This window comes from Semicossyphus pulcher, unplaced genomic scaffold (assembly GCF_022749685.1).
Source record: "Semicossyphus pulcher isolate SPU_LCO1_2020_fin unplaced genomic scaffold, fSemPul1.0.p SCAF_9, whole genome shotgun sequence".
In the NCBI taxonomy this organism is placed as follows: domain Eukaryota; kingdom Metazoa; phylum Chordata; class Actinopteri; order Labriformes; family Labridae; genus Semicossyphus; species Semicossyphus pulcher.
Window position 1 is genome coordinate 18,073,925 of NW_027211770.1, and position 20,718 is coordinate 18,094,642.

Consider the following 20,718-nt stretch of genomic DNA (forward strand, 5'->3'; position numbering starts at 1 on the left):
CCCCCTAATTGTTCTAAAATCAAGAATTTATTACACATGGCTGCTTCAATTTTGAGATTATTTAATTTTAATTTTTACTGAAAAGCCAAAACATTACAACATCACAAATATTCCTAAAAGAATAGAAGGAATAAAGCTTATACTGTATCTCCACATGTAGAAATAGCATGTGTGAGTGATTGCCAACAAAAACACAGAGACAGGTGAAGGTGCATTCTTTATCTTTTTTCAAATATTTGGTACAAAAATACCTGGTTGTCTTGTACAAAACTCTGTACAGCAGCAAAAAGAACCAGAAACTTAAAACATGCCAGTGATTGACTTTTTCAAAACCAAAACATAGATGAATCATCTTAATCAACTCTTAACATGTGTATCAATCCACAATAATTTCAACAGCCACTTCTGTCAGAGAACACGATGTCACGCCCAAGAATTATCTGTGCAATATTTACATGATGATGGGTTATTAATTATGGAATTTGGTATCAGTTCTCTTAGCACTATCCCTTTAATAACTGATCAGTTATTACAGAATAGTGATATTCCCTTTGTAGTGCTTGTCAATCAGACTGTGTAAATGTTGAGGCCTTAAGCCTTTGTGACAGCAGTCACACCTTAGAGACTTGGCATAGCTAACAGGATACAAACCCAAACCCATAAACAGAGACAATAAGCCTCTTAAAGGTGTAAGACAGTAGTTAACTCAATGAAGTCATAAAAAAAAAGACTGTATCATGCTGCAAATAAAATAATCTGTGGAATGTCTTAAATGTTCTCTTGTGACGTTTCCTCTGAGCTGAACAATCCTCTAGGGAGGAAAACAAACTGAGAAGGTCTTTTGATTCACTCTGAGGTTTTTTGGTCTTTACACCCCAGCCGAGGGAATTTCAAGTTTGCATAGATCAGGTGATTGCCTTACATACGAGATGTCCTCTCTACCATCCAACATGCAGCATTACAGGTTTCTGGAGCAGCTTCAGGCTCATATAAGAGTCTAGTCTCTCCTTAGGGAACATAATGTGCTATTCTAAAATATGCGGTTCTACCGAAGATGAGCCGTCAGAAATTATGACTCCGGTGTTTGTTATTGTGAGGTGAACTGAAACCTGGCAGTGTGAGAGCTATTTGACTCCTTATTTGTTCTTTACAGTACAGCAGGAAAGCAGGGCGTTCAAGCTGTTCAATAATGTAAAAGGTACATTTAACTGGTAATTTTATCTACAGTAAAAACATTGGATAGCTGAGCTCAAATTTCAGCTACCATGTTACACGATCATTTACAGTGTAAACTCCCAAAAATCCAATTGTACTTCTGGTTTCAACTGGTGCAAACTTTGAATAGAGTTAATGCAGGGAACAAATTGTTCTGCAGACTCAACCATAGGGCAGAAAATGTAACACTACAAAAGCTGGCTTCATTTCTTAGCTACATTTAGATACAAAGTTTCCTGTGTTTTACAGCACTAAACGAGTTTCGGTACAGGCAGAAAAAAACATCATAAAAAGGGCACTTTTAACTTCACACTAGCTCGCGATGTAACAGGTTTCAACATCTTCAATGTAAATTTAAAAAGTGTCTAAAATAAATGCAGAAGACTTCACCTGTAGTTCTGAAAATTTCTTGTATTTATAAAATAACATAATATTAAGGAATTCCATTAACAACCTGGAACAAATACTGACATCTTAAAGTATCACTATATCCACTTTGTGATTGTCTATTACGCAGTAATGGAGCAGCAGAGGTGAAATGTCCCATATTACATCATTCAGCCTCAGTGAGACAGTACTGTTCAGAAGTGAGACAGAAAGTGCTCTGTGTGCTTCCCACTGTGCTTTTGAAATTAAGGCTTACACTGTGTCAGTAGTTCAGTAGAGTCGAGCTAACCTTGTTTAACAAAACTGTGTCATGTGGCTCTTTGTGCTTTCATGGCTTACTTCTCTTCATCTCACCATCCAAACATTTATCTGTTTAAGGTTGAGGTAGTAAAATACAAGCTGAGCAGCCTAAAACTGAGACTGTGTTTTTGTCAGTCCCGTACTCAAGAAAGATCAACAAACTAAACAACCCACTTAGATTTCTATAGATAAGACCTGCCATGTGTTCAAAAAGGCACAGACTGTACCTGGAGTAATCCCCACGTGCCGTGGCTTGTTCTCAACGTATTTTGTTTACATGCTCATACTCAGGCAACAGAGTGATTCTCTGTCTTCTTCAAACTATTCCCATCTGTGAGATTCAGCAGAGCCAACCTCTGCTCACTGGTCCTTGCTCCATTTGAACCCCCAGGTAAGTCTGCCAAGGCCGGGTCCTGCTCTGAGCTGCTGGGCTCCACTTCAGGATAAATCACGAGGAAACAGGCAGTAAGGAAGCCGAGGAAGGAGCCCCCAGAGGCCACTGCGGGAATTACTCGCACACTGCCAACTGCTTCTACCACAGCTCCAAGAGCTGATGCAACCAAAATCTGGCTGATATAGACCTGGGGATAAAACAAAACAGGATTATTCAACACAACTTTGTACTTTGAAATGATCCTCCTAGAGCAGAAAACATCTGAATGTGACACTCATTTAGAGGAATACATCATATTATTGTAGCCCACAGTCCGAACCTTTGTGTCTTTGGATGAGATCAAAGATGGAAAGGTCACGTTGGATTAGTATAAGTTAAAAGCTAATGAGGAATTTAAGTTGCCAGTGAAAAGGGAAGGAAAAAAAAAAGAGTACTCACCTGGCAGGATAAGATCGCGCAGTCTATACCAAATCCTCTTCTAGTGTTTGCTGGACTGTGGTGAATGTACTAAAGAGAGGAACAGGGAGGAGAGATGGTCACGTCATTTGCACCTCCCATACATCGTCAGTATGTTGGTTTAAAAAGTAAAAATAAAACTATAAAATATGGATGCTTTTTGTCGGTATAAAGTGCATGCTTTTATCCCAAGTGTATGGGGAATAGGGACAGTATGCATGGACATGTAGCTGTACTGCCTGTGTACATACCTCTTTGATTTCATGGTACTGCCCGAGTAATGCATAGGGACAGTAGGAGATACTCATGGAGATGATGCCCATGCCACTGATCATTATCATGGCGACATAAACATTCGGGAAGATCGCCATGAAAGCAGTTCCTGAGGTTGGAGGGACACAAGCTGTTAATTGTATTTCCCTTTGTTTTGTATAACCAAAAGGACAAACCCGCTGTACTTGACTATATTATTGTGAAATGTTTATTCTAAAGTGGCAACTGACCTATTGAAAATCCCAGAGTTCCAACAATGTAGATCACCTTAATGCTCAGATCAAAGTTATCCAGGTACTTCTGAAGGATTGCTGAGAGGAGAGATGGAAGGAGGGAGACAACATCAATTATTGGATACATTTAGAAAAACACTTTAGAAAAGGGAAGGAACAGTTAATTGTATTTCTGAGCACCTGTTCTGTTTGTGGAGCAGTAAATAAGGAAATAATAGGATGTATTTTACCAGAGCAGACAGCAGCAGTAGCAGCATACACCACCAGTCCCCAGCAGCCCATCTGGACTCCCTTGTGATAGTTCTGTAGCTCTGTGGAATTGGCTGGTGCCTGAAAAAAGAATAATTTCAGCCGTTTTGTACACTTGAATTCACAAACAGCCTAATTAGCTATGATTATAGTGTTTATGCATCTTTCTAGACAAACAAGGGGTTGAAGGTGTGTGTGTGAATGTACCGTGGGGTCTCCATGGTAGATGACTTGCCCCATGAAATCAGTATAAAACACAGCTTCAGCTATAATGGAGAACCACGTGATGAGGTGGCACACGCACAGTCTCCACAGCTGCCTCGGCATCTGTCGAGGGCAGAAAGAAAGATGGAGTCAAGAATAGCAGATGTGCCTGCAAGTATCTGCTTCAAATGTGATACGGTGACATTGATTTTGAAGGACAAAATGCGCTAATTAAAAACATCTCACCTTCAACATGGAGAGCCAGAGCAGTCGAACAGTCGTTCCCTTGCCTGGTCCTCCCTCTATGCTGGAGCCCTCAGATGAGAGACTGCTGACTGAGAGCTGCAGCTCCCTCTTGTCTGCATGCCGCTGGAGCTCGGTCAGATCGTTCAGACTGCGGGAGGTGGTGATTGGCCGGGGACTCAAAGGCGCTGTCCTCCGCAGGCGATAGCGCTGCGATCCCACTCGTCCGTAGTACGAGAAAGTAAAGGAGGGCTGGAGAGGCAAAGAAAGACTGATATCAGCTTTTTAACATAAATGAGCTAAGAAAGTTTTTGTAACTATTAAGATTAAATGCGACTGTACCTGTCTGTAGAAGGTGTGTGGGTGTGGCCGAGATGAAACTGAGGAGTTGGAGGGGCGGTTCATGAGCCGAGTGGTGGCGTTGCCTTTCACTGCATTGGAGTGGTCGGAAGAGAGCAAGCCGGCATTGACACCATTAGCAGCCTTGACCTGTTGGGACAGGAGAGAGACACAGGCGGACATGTTGAAGGCTGAAAGGGAAATAAAGACATGGGAGTACAGATCTGAAACACAGTACAAAGGTTTTCTGTCTCAGAGAAGTTAAGCTAGCAAAAATTATTCACCTGTGTCTTCAGAGGGGAGTCCACTGAGTCAGAGCTGTGACTGTTTGTTGGTCCCTTGAGCTCAGGGCAGGTTTGATCTGTAGGCTCTAAGACCACCATCCCATCAGTTAGGGCGGGTGGTCCACCAGAAGGAGACAAGGACCCGTCACTGTGGTCTGATGGTTTGAAAGCATCATCCAGCTCTTCCTGCGTCTCTGGTAGGAAGCGATGCACCTCTGGCAGGAACAGTTGTCTGTCTGGGTCGAGGTCAGGATCAAGCTCGATTGTAGCATCTGGCATGGCTAACATTGAATCGCTTTTACTCCGCACTCGCTCCACAGCGAGGTAGTCCATTTCCCCTTCCTCAGAATCGGATTCATTATCCTCTCGTGACGGGGCTCGAGCTGAGGCTTCCTCCTCTGCAATCACATCAAGAAAAGGTGGTGTGCGGCCAACGGGCCTAAAAGACAACTGGCTGGTGGAGTCCCCACTTCCTGTGACTTTAAGCTGGTTGGATGGAGCTAACGGTCGCTCAGGGATACTGAACATGTGCAGCGTGACAGAGAGGATGAAGATGATGGCTGCAAACAGGAAGAGGACCTGTTCCTGGGATTTAAATGCTCGGCCCAGAGCTGTACCAGTCCAGTCTAGACCTCCCAGCATGTAGCCCACTGCTCCGCCGAGCCCTGGAGAGACGGGTGGAGACACAAGTGTCAAGGAGCAAGGAATAGCTAATATTTGTATGTGTTTGCAACTATGTGTTTTTGTGTGTCTTACCAGCAGAGAAGGCATGAATATTCAGGGCCATATCTTGCTCCTCAGTGTCGGCAACATCAAGAAGGTAAGCTCTGATTGGTCCCTCAGAGGCATCAGCAGAGAAGTCCAGCACCACCACGCCCAGTACAGTGAGGACGATGCCAATTGGCTGACTGGTGGGGCTATCACCGATGGACAGGCCTGACAAACATCACAAAAAATATACAGTATGAACAAACGGGTTCCACAGTAGTTATTCTAAGTTGTGATCTCCTTTGAAACCTCCTGCTCACCTATTAATGATCCATTTAAAAACAGTGCTACTCCCAGCAGCACACCTACGCACAGGGCCAGGATGAATGGTCTTCTCCGGCCCCACTTTAGAGTACAACGGTCACTGGCAGAGCCGATCACAGGAGTTAAGATGAGACCCAGGATAGGACTGAGGAACCAGGTTAAACTGTAATATTGCTCGGGAAGACCTAAAGACGCACAAACAAAATGGCAAATTCATTCACATAGCTATATACATATTTAAAGTCAAGACATCGAGAGTGTAAATCACTGAAAAACCTTAAATGCCACAGGGAAAACAGAAGTGTTAATGCTTCACTAGTAGTGTTTTTGTTCCTGCGGCATCGAGTATAAAACCTGTCTTGTCTCATCTGAGTTTGTTTTTGTTTTCACTTGGCACATTAATCACTATCCATCAGATGAGGGCAGAACCATGGTTTTCCACACCGACTTCTGTACACATCCTGTACTGCACAATGTTAAGATCAGGTCAAATGTTTACTCCCCCATCTTGAACTCTGACTACTTTAGACGTGACTGATGGTCTGATACTATGAGCTTTAGCATTACTCATTTTCTAGGCCGTGTCTTGTCCTGTCATCTTGGTACAAAACCTTAAACCAACCTATTCACAAGTCTGTCATGCAGGAACTTGTGAAAACAACTCGTATCCAGAGAACCTTCAGAAGTAAAAGTGCTTTGTTTATAAAAGCATAGCACAGCCTTGAGTGCATTGTTAAAAAACGACTAGTGCTTTTAAACGACTTCCTTTAACAACAGCTTTCAGGGTGGCAGGAACATTTCAGAAAAGAGGAGGCCCGTTACAACAAAAATGTGAAACAACCAGCCAGGAAAGTGTTGAAATCACTTCCTGCAGAAGTCTTACCATGCCCTGAAACAGGAAACACTCATCCAGTCATTTAAATAGCACGTGTGGCAAATTCACTGACCTTCCCAAAATATATGTCTTATTTATGGGAGATAATCAGCTGTAAGTTATAGTAAAAATAAAATGTTTCTGCTAGGTAATAATATCCTCATTTTCCACCCCTTATAAAGAGACTGTCTGGGTTAGCTGGCTGGTTCTCACGGGAACATGTTACCCATGCTGCCTTGCTCTGCTCCTGCCGCCCCTCTTCCTTAAGTCAACAAAACAGTAAATAACTTTCTTGCAGTAGGAAAATTATCTATGAAGCTGCTTTTTAATGAGTGGTCCTCTGTTTTGTTTGTCTCATGCACTTGCACAGGGGTGCACATGCAAGCGCAAGAGATGAACGGTTTTGCATGTACTGCATATATGTTTTTACAGTGTAGACTAAAGCCAGTAAAACCTAAACACAGCTCAGGTTTAAACACTGCAGACTAGTCATTCAGTCTTCACATGTTAATGTTTCAGAGGGTGGTGTTGTCACGCTGTTGCAACACTAAAAGTGAGAAATTCCAGGACATTTCTGGTAGAGCGCCAAAACATCCTACACAGGGTTTGGTTAAAAGTTAAAAACACAATCTTTCTTACAATATTGTGAATAGGGGGCAGACAGGGAGATGAAATGTGCTGTGTTTAACATTCTTGTCATACCTAACCAGGGGAAAATGCTTTTGTTCCGTTTCTGCTATGGTGGCAAACCTGACATCTAACTGCATAGCCCCCCGCTGGCTACTGCTGGGCACACAGGTTACACGACACGGGGTGATAAATAGATCCAGTCTGGCTAATGCAGGAAGACTCAACAATGTTGGCGCTTCTGTTGCTAGAACTTAGACTGATGGGCATCCCCTACTTGTGGAGGGCTTCAACATAAAGTTAACCCAATGACTCGTGTTTTCAAAATGAAGAATTAAGTCGCTCCCAGTTGAACCTGGGGTAACAGTCAGTGTGAAATAACTTACAGGGTAAACCCTGTTGCACATAGCAGCTAGTGCAAACACTGGCTCTGAAACATTATACGGCGATACTGGTGGCACCATTATCCTACCACTGTGTAATTTTAGTAGAATGGATATAGGGTATAACTATAGTCAGTGGAAATTCGAGAGCTGCAGAGTGACACTTTTTTTAAGCGATGAGTGTCTCTATACGAATGCTGCGCGTCTCCTTACCGATCTGCAGCAGCACTGGCGTCACCAGGGCTGTTTCCATGGCGTAGCAGAACTCACGCCCGAACATCACCGCCCCGTGCATCACCCAGCGATGCAGAGGGATCCTCGCACCTCGCCCCTCCTCCTCGACCTCCTTCTCACCGTCACTCTCCTCAGCTTCTTCCTTTGGTTTCTTGCTCTCTGGAGGGCCGGAAGCCTCCATCTCCTTTGCGTGTTCTCCCATCACAGTCTGGTTTGACTTGTGAGGAAGCATTTATATTGCTGGATGGTTGGTATTAGTGTGTACCACTTATTGGTACTTTATTATACTTAAGAAAAACTGTTTTTATATTTGAATAGAACATGTAATGTCCATTGTTTTCATCCTGATCTCTCACTGTGTTAGAAGATATCCAAAAAGATAAATCACTGAATTTCTCTGCTGGTTAATATCTTCTCGGTGCAAAGTCAAAGAATTGTTGATAACAAAGGCAGAAGTCATCGCTATAGTCCCAAAAATCGAAGATGTAAAATTGTGTTCCATATATGTAGTCACATGGCGATCATGCTGGACCATTTGGCAGGCTCAGTAGCACAGGGAAAGAGCGATGGTGTCCCTCACTCTGGCTCGCACAAATTCAAAATTCAGGAAGAGCAGAGACGTTGTGCGCAGCTCCAGAGGTATGTAGGGGGCAGAGCAGAGGAGATGGGAAAAGGGGGCTGGTGATATGTGTGTTATGGGTTCCAGTGGCTGTGTTTGTAGTAAGCTGTAAAGTAGAATAGGTCTGTGAATGTGTTTGCTGGGGCTGGCCAGAGTGTGTTTGCACTGCGTTAGAGGAGAGTATGGGTTGGCAGAAATCTGTGTGCATGCATGCATGTAAGAGCACTTCTGTGCAAGTCAGGGTCAAAGCATGTGGAAGCTTCTTGGCAAAGACCCACTGAGTCACGCAGTAACCTGCAAAATAAACATTAAAGGAGTTAGAAAGTAAGCTAAAGCAAATGAGATCATGAGGAAGGATTGTCTTGGTGTTAGCAATTCCTGTCTTAACTTATTTTATGAATGTGCTAACACTGTACAGGTACTGAGAGATGTTTCAGTTCAGTTGGCTTACATGATAAGAAACAGATATCCCCTTTGTTTAAGAAAAAGGCTGCCCTGACCTGAAGTTTAACGACATCATAAAACAGAATAAAAAGCAAATTTGCCACACCTCATCAATCTGAGATTACAAAGGATTTCCACTCATGTATTAAGTCTTGAGTTTATGAGTCGTTTAACCTCAGTTAGAGCTGCAATGATTATTATTAGTAGTCAACTATCAAATTAATTGCCATCAACTTTAATAATTGATCAGTCAGTTAAAGTTATTATTTTAAAAGAAAAAATAACAGATTTAGGCATCATATATGGCCATTTATATACTAAAAACGAATCAATTAATCAAGGAAATAATATCCTTAATTGCAACCCTAATCTCTGTGACATCACCTGTAACCACAACCTTTAAGACACAAAATTGGCAGGCAACAAGGCAAGTACAAAAACCACATTAATAAATCCGCCCCTGTCATAAAACTACAGTTGTTGCATAATTGTGACCAGTTAAAGAAGTTGGATCCTTTCAGCTTCACTATTATTATATCTGCCATAGATCCATTCAATAGATGTTAAAGGAATGGTTAACCCACATTTCTGTGTTGTCTCTGCTGAATCACTTTATGCTTTCGTTTGTGATGCTTATAAAGGACACATATCTTGCATAAAGGTCGGGTCACATGTAAGTTAATGTTTAAGCAAATTAAACGAGTTTTAACACGCTTCCCACAGGTGGGAGACAGTTCACTGCAATATACTGTCGTCATAAATTACAGAGACATTGAGCAACCTGTTCCTGTGTGTAGTTACTTTGTCATGCATGTTTTTCCTCCTGCATTCTGTGTTGAAATAGCGGGTTTCTCACAGGAATGTATGATGGGTGTGTGTCTGGGGGGGCTTGTTGAGCCAGTCAGGACATGTTTCAGTCGGGGGCAGCACTCAGCACTCTACAGTAACGTAGACTTACCTGGACTTCCGAACTGTTCTATTGTCTAAGTTACGTTATTAATTCATAAGGAGGATGCCGAGGATGGTGCTCACCTGACTCATATAAACTTTACATTGACTGGGGTTTGACATGATGCTAACGGTACCACAGCGAGCTTGTTTGGCTAATAAACTAAGCAGCTAACGTTAGCAAGTTACAAACAAATCACTTATATCAAAGAGAGAAAAAATATGACATACCTGAGATTTTAATCCGCAAAGGTAATGCAAAGGCGCCTCCGCATTGTGTAAACTGTCGATAACATGACAGCAAAAACTCGCACCTAGTTAGCAATTTGGCTAACCTTTGCCAGCTAACTGAGTGACCATCTGGTTTACTACACTCATCAATCTCATTGGTTTCCACAGTAACAAAGCGAGGCGTGGTCAAAGGGCTACGCAAATTACGTCACTACTCTACACACCTTAGGAGGGCGGTGGTGTACTTAGTGTTGCATTACTCATCAATAAATTATACGAATATTAATAAAATAAAACTAACGATAACTATTCATGGTTTATATACAATAATAAAGTATAAATAATTAGAAGAAGCGTTATAACCTACCTCTCTTGAAATAGTGGAATATTTTCGGTTTTATTTTTTTCTTCCAAAAATAATTTTAAATTATGTTAAATTTAAAGACTTTAAAGACTACATTTACGGTTAAAGACACATACTGACATGGTATAACTATAATATTATACATGTTTGACTTATTCTCCACTTTTGATCCAATTTTTCCCCCAAAAAATGGATAATGGGACTTAAAGCATCAGATCACGGCAAAAGCAAATTGACTCACTTGAACTTTACTTTATTTTCCCTCCTTATTTTCTCCAATACTAGACATTTATCTTGGCACTTTTTCTGATGTTTGTAGACGAAACAAAAAAAATCTTAACAGCACATTAATTAAATTCAACCTTTCTGTTACAAAATATATTTTTACAGGTCCAACATCCACATTAGAGCTGCTTTCAGTCATTTAGGAGATTTCCATTTGAGGGGTTGCATTTCGTCGATCCTTTGTAATGTCATAGTCTTTAAAAGGAAGTGCAATGTTGCCCTCTGCTGCATGAAAGTGGTCAATATTCCCAAGTGGTCTTCATGTAGACCAGGTGAAATTAAATATCATTATCCTTCCATATATGTTTTTTAATGTCCTCCTATTAAAAGGGGTTTATTATACCCTGCAGGTATCAGGATGTAAATCACTTAATCAACTTATTTTGTTAATGCCAGCCCTTCTGTCATGGCCATTTTTACGATATGCTGCAACAGAAGTCACAACTATCATTTCCTCTTTAGATGTGGCAATTTGGGATATTTAGCATTTACTTAATTATAGTTAATAATAATTTATGCATATATTAACTTCTATATAATGATGAATTTTACTACATGAAATCTTTAGCTAGTGTTGCAACTGTTTAGACTATCCCTGAAACTAAAAACGTACTGGTTTGCTTCTCTGCAGGTATTTTGTTTCTGTTGCAGTATCTCCATTGTATTTCATTGGTTGATCCTGAGCTCTCTGCACTGTGCCCTTATACACAAGTCAGCATGCTGCATAGTCCAGAAATATCCGCCAACTTTCCCCAGACAACTGTGCACTCTCAGAAACTTTCACTTCTCTTCACACTGTGTGAAAGGGTGTGTGGTTCTTCCCCACATTGTCTCTCTGCAGTGAAGGAGGAATCCTAGTCATCATGATCACATTCTTAGAGATGGTGTTGACCGTCCCTCCCGAGGCCTTGGAGCTGTGCTGCATGCTGATGATGTCACCGCTAGTCTGCTCGGGCTCTGCACGACGGAAAATATTCCTCACAGTGGCCTGAGGTGGGAGACAGCAAAGTGGGAGAGAGTAAATTATTCAGCGAATCTATGAGTAAATAAGGGAAAAGATGAGTGATGGGTGGACAAATTATGGCTGGAGGGAAGGATGTGCAGCTGAATGAGAATGTCAGGATGGACGGGATGTAGAAAGGTGAGGAGGAGAGTGAGGAAAGGAGTCCAGACTTACCTTGAAATTATTAGTAACAAAGCAGTACACGACAGGATCCATACAGCTATTCAAACTGCTGAGAGTGACAGTCAGGTGGTAGACGATCACATGGTGAGGCAGATCGGGGTAGAAGTACACAACCACCTGCAGCACACAAAAACACAGCCGTGAGATTTTAAACATTTTTTCCCCCGTATTACTTTTTAATTTTATTTTATTATTCCTTTAATCACCTTGTGACCCCCTTCAATTCAACTTGAAACACTGTGTCTCTCACTCACCTGTCTGATGTGGAAGGGTGTGAAGCAGACGGTGAAGATGATCAGCACTGTGGTCAGCAGCTGGACAGCTCTCCTCCTCCTGTTCCTGAAGAGAGACAGTTTAAACCACAACTGTGACTTCCCATCAGCTTTAAGCCTGCAGTTCTTTCAGTTCCGCAAATGTCCTTTTATACTTGTCAATTATGCATTTTAAGCCATCTACCCAAACCAAATCCAACACACAAAAATGTATTATTAACTCTTCCTACTTTAATGTGTCCATGTATTAAATGTCGGTTTTACCTGCTCTGCTGCATCAGACGGGGGTCGGCCAGTGCCCACATGATCCTCAAAGTGAAGACCACAATTACGATGAGCGGCAGGAAGAACTCAAAGATGGTGAGAAAGAGGAGCTTGGAGAGGCAGCAGCCCGGGTGCTGGAAGGCGGTGGAGAGGAAGGAGTAGGTAACCACGATGGCAAACAGCCAGACTGAGACGCACACGCATTTGGCCACACTGGAGTTCCTCCATCGACGGGAAGCTTCAACCTAGAAGGACAAAGATTAAAGTCCCCGCTGAGTTTGAATAGGTACCCAGAAAGGTGTAAAGAGACAGTTTAGGCAGAAAACTCACCTGCACGATGGCGAGGTAGCGGTCGACACATATGCAGGTCAGAAACAGGATGCTGCAGTACATGTTGACAAAGTAGCTGAAGATGTGCAGGTAGGAGCAGGTGAGACAGGCTCCCCCGCTGTAGTAGAGCAGGATGCGAGTGGGCAGAGAGAGATTCACCAACAGGTCTGTCACTGCTAAGTTAATGGTGTAGATCACTGAGGTGGTCCTCTGTCTCGTGCGGAAACAGAAAACATAGAGTGCGACTGTGTTGAGCACCATGCCCACCTGTGACAGAAGAGAGAATTAAGGAGCTTACATTGAGTATTATAGCGTTTTTAAGCTCATATAAAAAAGGTAACAATATCTGCCAAAGTGTGCATACCAGGAATATGAGAGAGTTTATGACCATGAGTGCGATCCAGACGCCGTAAAAGTCGTTGTAGAGCCCCTCGTCTAAATGAGCCAGTCTCTGAAGATATGCCTCCTTGCCACTTCTGTTACTGGGGCCGGCTGTTATAGGCAGGATGGGAAATGAAGTGTTTATAAAAAGCCAGGAGTCAGTGCTGTTGAAGTTCATCATAATGGTGATGGTGATGATCCAGAGTCGGTGCAGACACTGTCAGAAAAAATAACAATTTTGTAATACAGCATTAAATTTCAATTTAGTGGAAACTACAAAATGCAGTATTAAGTTTGCAATTTTTTGAAGGCATTTCAATCCCATCTGTTCATTTCTTTACCCATTTGTAGCTCTTCATGGGCTGCAGGCTATCCCAGCATGCATCAGACACCAGGGAAACATCCCACACACACATTCACACTGTAAAAATACTGTGGGAATAACATAAATTCAATGCAGGGCTAAGTTTTAACCTGTTGTCTTTGTTACTATACGTTCAACTGTCCACTAATTGAAGTCGATCCCTATAATTCCCACACAGAGACGCACATAAACACCACCCTGCTCTCCCCTGCCCTGATGTCCACTCTGTGTCCCGTCTCTGTCCTCAGTGTGGATGTTTCTGTTGGCATGACCGCACTGACAAAGCTGCTTTAAACCAATATCTGCTTATTTTAGACAATTTATTTATAACTGCATCTATTTATGCCCGCAGTAGTGTTCCATGAGCAGCGAGGGTATATTTATTTCCAGCAAATTTATTAAGAATTTAAAAAATGTAGATATCAAACAAGATATGGAGATATGGACTTTGTGACTACGTACATCGAGTTTGTGTTTGTTTGCCTCTGAGAAAGATGTTTAATTCTTGTCTTATCGGGATAAACAGGGGGAATTTAAGTTAATTGGTTGTATTCTGTGTATGTTTGTAGACAGGATGACAATTAGTTCAGGGCTTTTGACAGTGCCAGATGTATTTCATTTGGTTAAACAGTCTACAGGTTTATCTTCATTCATTCGGTGCAGCACTGAAATCTTTACAACCCAGGTAATACTGGATGACACATGCACTGATGATCCTATAATAACTGCTTAGTTGATAAAACTGAAATACAAGTTTCAGTAAGCCAAATCACTACTTAGGACTGCAGACAAAAGATTACTTCAGAGGTGAGCGGGAAGCTGTAACAGATGTCACTGGTACAAAATGCAACACGTCAACAAGGTGTTTCTAACTTTTCACATTCATCCATGTCACAGCACAAACCACCTTTTTCACATTTTCCCAGTGTGAATTTTTAGACAGCAGAGGGCAGTCATTGACTAACATATTGTATACTGTAAATCTCAATGGAATATAATGTAAAGATAATGTGCTGCTTTTCCTTAGAAGTGTTTCCTTGTCACTTGACACAGATCATTAAGTGGTCAATGGCCGTATTAGGACAGAGCCTTTAGGGTCCATGAAGGACACCTATAATTATAAAAGCATTAAGGTCTGATGTGAGTGTGAAGGAAGAGAAAGAAAAGACAGAAGGGGAGGGGCGATCTCATGTACACTGACTTTTATGTAGTTACAGACAGCTCTGCCTGTTTGAGACAAAAAGTAGATCCAAAAGACCTAATGACAGACAAATCAAGCGGTCTTTGAAAACATACAAATCTATTCAGTCACATTATGTTGAATATCAGTCTCCCAGTGAGTGTGAACCATAATTGGCTGGAGGCTGCCGCTCTCCTTCCATGACAAATGTAGTTTAATTGCTCATGTTAGTCCCACACTAAGGGTCTAAGAAGCCTCGCATATTGTGTTGTGTAGTCTCATTGCTCACGACTAATCTCTCAGAGCAAAATAATCACACAGCTGATGAAAAAGGGCCAAAGAGGATAACATGCTCAGCTGAGGGTGAGGCATGAATAATGTGATTCATCTGCATTAACAAGCGCAGTCCAGCCGCAGAACATTAAGAGCACTGAAGGAAATAAATGGATGTTTTCACAGTAGCATCCCCTGATATTGTTCAGCTTACTGAGGCTACTTCATCATCATTAACAGAGCTAACAAGTGTTATGGGCGTTGCTCCGGGGAAATTGTGTGTTAAACTACTTATTTCATCAGTTCAGATACAAATGACAATGATGAGCAATACATTCCAGTGGTTTACAATGATTTATTATCGAAGCTGGTCCCTAAAGCTGCACTCAGAATGTGTCTTTATGTCTTTTGTGATCCCCTGACCAAGTTCACCTTTGTGGTTGTGAATAACTATGAAATTCATGTCTTTTAATTTTTTGATGATCTCCAAATAAATAAAACACTAGGCTGAAAAGCCCCCTTTTAGGTTCAAAGTTTCAGTCCTGTTTCACCCCTGACACCAGCTAGCATCTCTGGGTATGCTAAAAGTATGTCACCATTTTCCTACTGGTTACTCTGAACTTGTAGGCCTTGACCACACATATAACAATGTTTTAAAAAAACATATATTTGTCCCTCTCTTGTAAAACATGACCAAACAGCCTTGGTTTAACAAAATATCACTGTCCACACAAGAAAACAAGAATGGTTCCAAACTCTAAAACAAGCATGTTGGGCCAATAAATAAGGACATAGGAAGTGAGCCTGTGTACAGAGTATCTATTCTTTTGGCTTTAGTTACTTAGAAACACAAACTAAAGATGCTAACTATGTAGTTATTTGACAACTTCCTATGAGAGCTAGCACTGCTAACCAAATGTAAACAAACTGGTAGGCCGCCACTGCTGTTGTTGTTGCGCAAGCTAATTACTAAAAGCAAAGAGCATACAAATTGATTGATGTTAGCATCTCTCAATCGCTCTGGTTTAATCGTCTTCATGTTATCACTAACTACAGTGAATCTGAACCTCACATGGCAGGACTTTTCCAAAAGCTCAGTTTCAAGTGACCTTTCCCAGTTTTTGTGTTAACAAGAGGCCAAAATAAAAAGAAACAGCTGGGTTTTTTTCATACCTGTACATGTGGACTAGGTCTTCCTTTAGTGGCAGAATCAGAACATATGACCAACTAACCAAAAAACTTATGATACATCTTTGTATTTAGTGCTAATCAACAAATGATAGCATACTAACCTGCTAAACTTAAAGCATGTTAGCATGTAGCCCAGTACAGCCTTACAGAGCTGCTAGAGAGAACAATGGCTAAACATTTTAGCCCACAGAGGGTAACCATTAATTTGTACACGTCAAATTTGAAAATTTGAAAAGTAATAAGTTAATGATTTGGTTTAACAATAGCCAACAAAACCTGGTATGAGTAACACGATTAAAACCCAAATGCAGATTAGAAATAAAATGCTCTTACCAACTGTTGGGCTTTAGCATTTTTTAAAGATTTACTGCATCATCAAAACCTCTGACGGAAAATGCTCTTTTCTAACAAGCTGTCTGGTCATTTTGATAAGCTCAGTGGAAGATCAAAAATAGTCACAAGTACTGGACCTCCTGTTATCCTGTTTTCAGATGCACTGATTGAAAACAGATTGAATACTGGGATGCATGTTATGTAGCCTCTGATTCGAGGCTACACATATAATCGGATATAATTTGAATGCATCACTGTTGCTGTCCCATTGTTGCTCTTCCTCTTTTAACATCAAAGACTGTGCTGATGTAATGACTGTAAAGTGATACTGAGAGGAGAGCAGAGGGCCCACAGGCGGATCACAAATAACACTGTCCAAATAAATTCCAGCAGCGTGGGAGCCCGGTTTGGGTGGTGGAGTGAATGTGTGTGTGTGTGTGTGTGCGTGTGCATGGCTACTATTGTGAGAAAGGGAGAGGGGGAGATATTGGAATACAGATCACATGCTGTCCACCATCAAATTATAGCTTCACAGAAAATAGTCCCTCCAGGCAAACAGAGCATTTTGTTGCCACAGTAATCTTGCCGATACTTGTACTTGTATTTGCAATAAAGAGTCACATGGGGCCTTTTCATGTGCTCACAAACATGCTCTGGGATGGAGCATCTTTAAACACCCTACTTTGTTTGACAATAACTTTCGTATGTAAAATCTCATAAGTGGATTATTTTTCTTGTTATTCAGTCTATTAAATGTGACGATTATGCACTTCTAACATTGTGCACACTGAATTAACTTGTGGCAAGGACTAGTCTTGCCCCAGTTTAACCTCTGCAGTTGCATTTCTACGGTTCGGCGTCCAACATGAATCATAACTGTAATACTTAATTTCCTTTCCCTCTCTTTTAAAAACCCAAATACTGAGAACTCTAGAGAAAAAGAAACAGCAGACTTACAAAAGACGAGTCAACTCTTTCTCTGATGAAGTTGGAGTGTCCTCATGTCCGTCTTAATCCACAGATCCTTATTCGGTGTCCAAACAGGTGATGCTGGATCGTTTCCCAGCAAGGATGCTTCAACTTTCAGTGACCTGTGCACCTCCGTATCATCTCGGCACCTCCACTTGCGTCAGTAGCGATTCGGTCTGGAGCGCTTCAGTATTTCAGCAAGAATTTCCTCTCTCTTGTCAGCGTGTCAGCTGTGTGTCTCCTCTCAGACTCTCCAGTCATGCTGTGGATATCAACACACTTCTTGGGATCTGGGAATCAGGAGGCATCCCGTCATTTAGTCAGCCTGCGTGATGTTAATCAGTTTGTTGTTTTGTCTCCACATTTCTGAGACATCCTCAGATCGTCTGCTCCCCTCTATTATTGTAAATCTCACTCCTTTCAAAGTGTTTCCTCTACTCTTCTTATATTTCTCTCCCTGTTAGCATCATTTTCAGTCTCTCTCTCTGTCCTCAATGACTGCCTTTTCTACGTCCCTCCCTCTTACTCTAAGTCTCCCCTTAGTTTGGCCTTCACACAGGAAGTCTTAGTAAGTGTTTACATTCTGCACGGACACACACATGCATGCCCATGTACAGTATGCACACACACACACACACACACACACATGAGTGTTAGAGCACACTTGCACTACTGTATGGACACACCAGATATCCTCCGGCACACATCACGAGCATAACACATATATTTAATATGGGACAAACTGTCTAAGTCCTTTTTCAAACCAGTACATATGTTTATGAATAAGGTTTAGAATAAATGGACTCCTGTGAAAGACATACAGTGAAAGTTCTGCATGTTCCCTCACGTGAAATAAAGACAGTAGAAGTTTTTCATTCATATTCTTTCACATAGTTTTTCTCATTGCTGCAAGTGTTCTCATGGAAGTACAGCAAGTCACCCGAGCAGATCGAAACATTCTTTGGGTCAAGACAAGAAAACCTTGTTAATCTTATATATATAATCTATGTAATACAATTACACCCGTAAAACAACATCATCAGTGATGTGGCTCAGTGGCAGAGTCGGTCATCTTTCAATCAGAAGGTTGGTGGTTCGATCCCCAGCCCCCTCACTCTACATGTCAAAGTGTCCTTGGGCAAGACACCGAACCCCAAATTGCTCCCAATGGAATGTGACGACTGACTGACAGTTGGTCACTTTGTGTAGCAGCCTCTGCCATCAGTGTGTGTTACATGTAGTGTAAAAGCAGCTTTGAATGGGCACGAGACGCTATAAAATACAGTCCACTTTCAGTAATGACAGCAAATTGAAGGGTGTTTTTTTAAGGCAACAAATGATAATTTCAGTTAGAGCTCTACATGTGGATTTATAACAAATTACCTTTTAATCATTAGGGAAAATCAACAGCATGTTTCATAAATCTACTGTACATCTCTTTGATTTGAAACAGCATGCTAGTAAATGACCTGTCTTCTATAAGGGGGAGGAGGGATTTGGGCAACCCAGATCTGTATTTTATGATAAATGTTAGTATGAATGATGAGTGATGCTTGGGATTGAGCTGGAAGATGAAGAAGAATCTCTCATCAACACCAGTGAGAACACAGACTCTTAAACCTGAAAACATCTTTTTCATCACTCTCTGCCGAGCTCAAACTACACAATAAAATCAGATTTGACAAGTCATTTGAGGCTCTTTTCATCCTGACACTTGTTTTTACCTAAAGAGGAAATAAGATGATTAAAATGGTTTCTGCTAAATCGAATCGGATGATATTGCAGGAGGAGACAGAAGAAGAAACACAAAGTTTTCTCCCTTCTACTTCCTGCTGCCTGAAAATGTTTGTATCATGTGGGTTTAAATGAGGGTATGTTTTTTATACACTGTAATTGTTTTCTGTATCATGTGACTGTATGGATCACACATGCATGACTTAAAAGTTGTCCAAGTCTGTGTCTGTATGACGTGTACCTGCACCTACGCCTCATCCATCTAACAGAATGAGACAGGTTTGCTTCTCCTGGTTTCCTGTCTGCAGGATCATCATCACTCACAGCTTGTCAGTGTTCCGTGGAAAGATCCGGAATAACGGATGTCAGGAGAAGAGCCATGGATCAACCTGTTACTGAGGACAAAGAGGAGGTGCAGGATGGGGACAGAGAGGGAGGGAGGGAGGGAGGGAGGGAGGGAGAGGGGGATAGGAAGAAATTAATAAAGTATCATACGACATGTTTGTGTGCAGAGATGCTTATACTGTATGTGCGACTTCAACTAGGGGAAAACTTTGTGTGTGTCAGCAGCAGTCTGAATATTGATGATGGAGAATGACATGACGCGGTTTCTGCACCTTTTACTCCTCTCCCCCTCTCCTTCCCCATCCTCTGATGGTTTATTTGTCAGGAATTAGAGGGGGATAGATGGAGGATTACAGCTGTCCTGCAGCGAAAGCTCACTTTTGGGTGCTGGTGTTGGTTTTCTTCAGGAGGAGGACAGATGTGAGGAATCGATTGCTTGGGCAAATAATTGCACATATCCCTCTTGTTGAGATGCAAGTACAAAGACATCGCTTGGCCACCTCCTCCCGCGCAGACTGGGGCTTGAGTGAGCTGTGAAGTATAGAAAACACCTTATTGTGATGCTGAGAGTGCTGTCTTTGGTTTTTTAACTAACAAAATAAATCACCTCATTACAGCACAGACGGCATATCCTCAGGAAATGTGGTTGTTTCAAGCGGGTCCCAACATAGCCGCTAACATGCTAAAAAAAAAGGTCCAAGACTAGCTTTTACAGCTTCTCCACAACAGTGGTTCAGGACCCTTTTTGTGCAATTACTTCGTTTTAATTCTAGGAATCCAAAAAAAGAAGACAAATAAAGAATTGAAGGTTTAAATAATGTTGAACTAACTTTCTTTTAAACTGCAAATCCATGTCCCCTTTCACATCTACGCTCTAATCCCTGCTGATGATTGTTTAACTGAATGTCACACTCGCACAGCACACACGCACACACACCTACAGAAACGGTGATTTCCTTCAGACTGGCTGTTTAATTCCTGTCAACCTGACAAAACACAGGTTCACAGCCCTCTCCTCACACACACACGCACGCACGCACGCACGCACGCACGCACGCACGCACGCACGCACGCACGCCTTACTTTGAAGTAATTTCGAGGAGACCGGAGTGCACACACACACACTGACTTGTTAAAATATGTTTTCACCATCTTAAATATGATATTAAGCCAGGTAGGTCGACTTATCATGATGAATATAGCTGAAACATAATATATAGAAAGGGGGAATGAAACCCGACTTTATATGGACACAGCAGAGAGACACAGGGAGGTCAT

General features: G+C 41.7%; 2 protein-coding genes across 2 annotated transcripts; both read right to left on the reverse strand.

The window, feature by feature from the left end:
- Positions 1–1,671: 1,671 nt before the first annotated feature.
- On the reverse strand, positions 1,672–8,130 carry LOC138584469 (solute carrier family 45 member 4-like). The gene is made up of 12 exons (XM_069656718.1): positions 7,707–8,130; positions 5,606–5,794; positions 5,334–5,513; positions 4,578–5,242; positions 4,297–4,443; positions 3,958–4,206; positions 3,715–3,834; positions 3,489–3,588; positions 3,256–3,336; positions 3,004–3,134; positions 2,735–2,803; positions 1,672–2,483 (listed from the first exon to the last, which is right to left on the reverse strand). The coding sequence occupies exons 1-12, from the start codon at positions 7,957–7,959 to the stop codon at positions 2,190–2,192; spliced, it is 2,478 nt and encodes an 825-aa protein (XP_069512819.1). The 5' UTR covers positions 7,960–8,130; the 3' UTR covers positions 1,672–2,189.
- A 3,278-nt stretch (positions 8,131–11,408) lies between these two features.
- Positions 11,409–13,232, reverse strand: gpr20 (G protein-coupled receptor 20). Its single transcript, XM_069656347.1, has 6 exons — positions 13,035–13,232; positions 12,671–12,937; positions 12,341–12,585; positions 12,059–12,143; positions 11,796–11,921; positions 11,409–11,606 (listed from the first exon to the last, which is right to left on the reverse strand). Exons 1-6 carry the CDS (start codon positions 13,230–13,232, stop codon positions 11,409–11,411), a joined length of 1,119 nt encoding a protein of 372 aa, XP_069512448.1.
- Between the last annotated feature and the right edge of the window lie 7,486 nt (positions 13,233–20,718).

What these genes read in the sequence shown, in the direction of transcription:
- LOC138584469 (XM_069656718.1), bottom strand. Translation starts at nt 7,959, where the DNA reads ATGCTTCCTCACAAGTCAAACCAGACTGTGATGGGAGAACACGCAAAG. An exon ending in TATTCATGCCTTCTCTGCTG is followed by an intron (nt 5,243 to 5,333) that starts GTAAGACACACA and finishes CCGTCTCTCCAG; the next exon opens with GGCTCGGCGGAGCAGTGGGC. An exon ending in AACTCTGGGATTTTCAATAG is followed by an intron (nt 3,135 to 3,255) that starts GTCAGTTGCCAC and finishes CTCCAACCTCAG; the next exon opens with GAACTGCTTTCATGGCGATC.
- gpr20 (XM_069656347.1), bottom strand. Translation starts at nt 13,232, where the DNA reads ATGATGAACTTCAACAGCACTGACTCCTGGCTTTTTATAAACACTTCA. An exon ending in CGTCTGATGCAGCAGAGCAG is followed by an intron (nt 12,144 to 12,340) that starts GTAAAACCGACA and finishes GTCTCTCTTCAG; the next exon opens with GAACAGGAGGAGGAGAGCTG. An exon ending in TTGTTACTAATAATTTCAAG is followed by an intron (nt 11,607 to 11,795) that starts GTAAGTCTGGAC and finishes CTCCCACCTCAG; the next exon opens with GCCACTGTGAGGAATATTTT.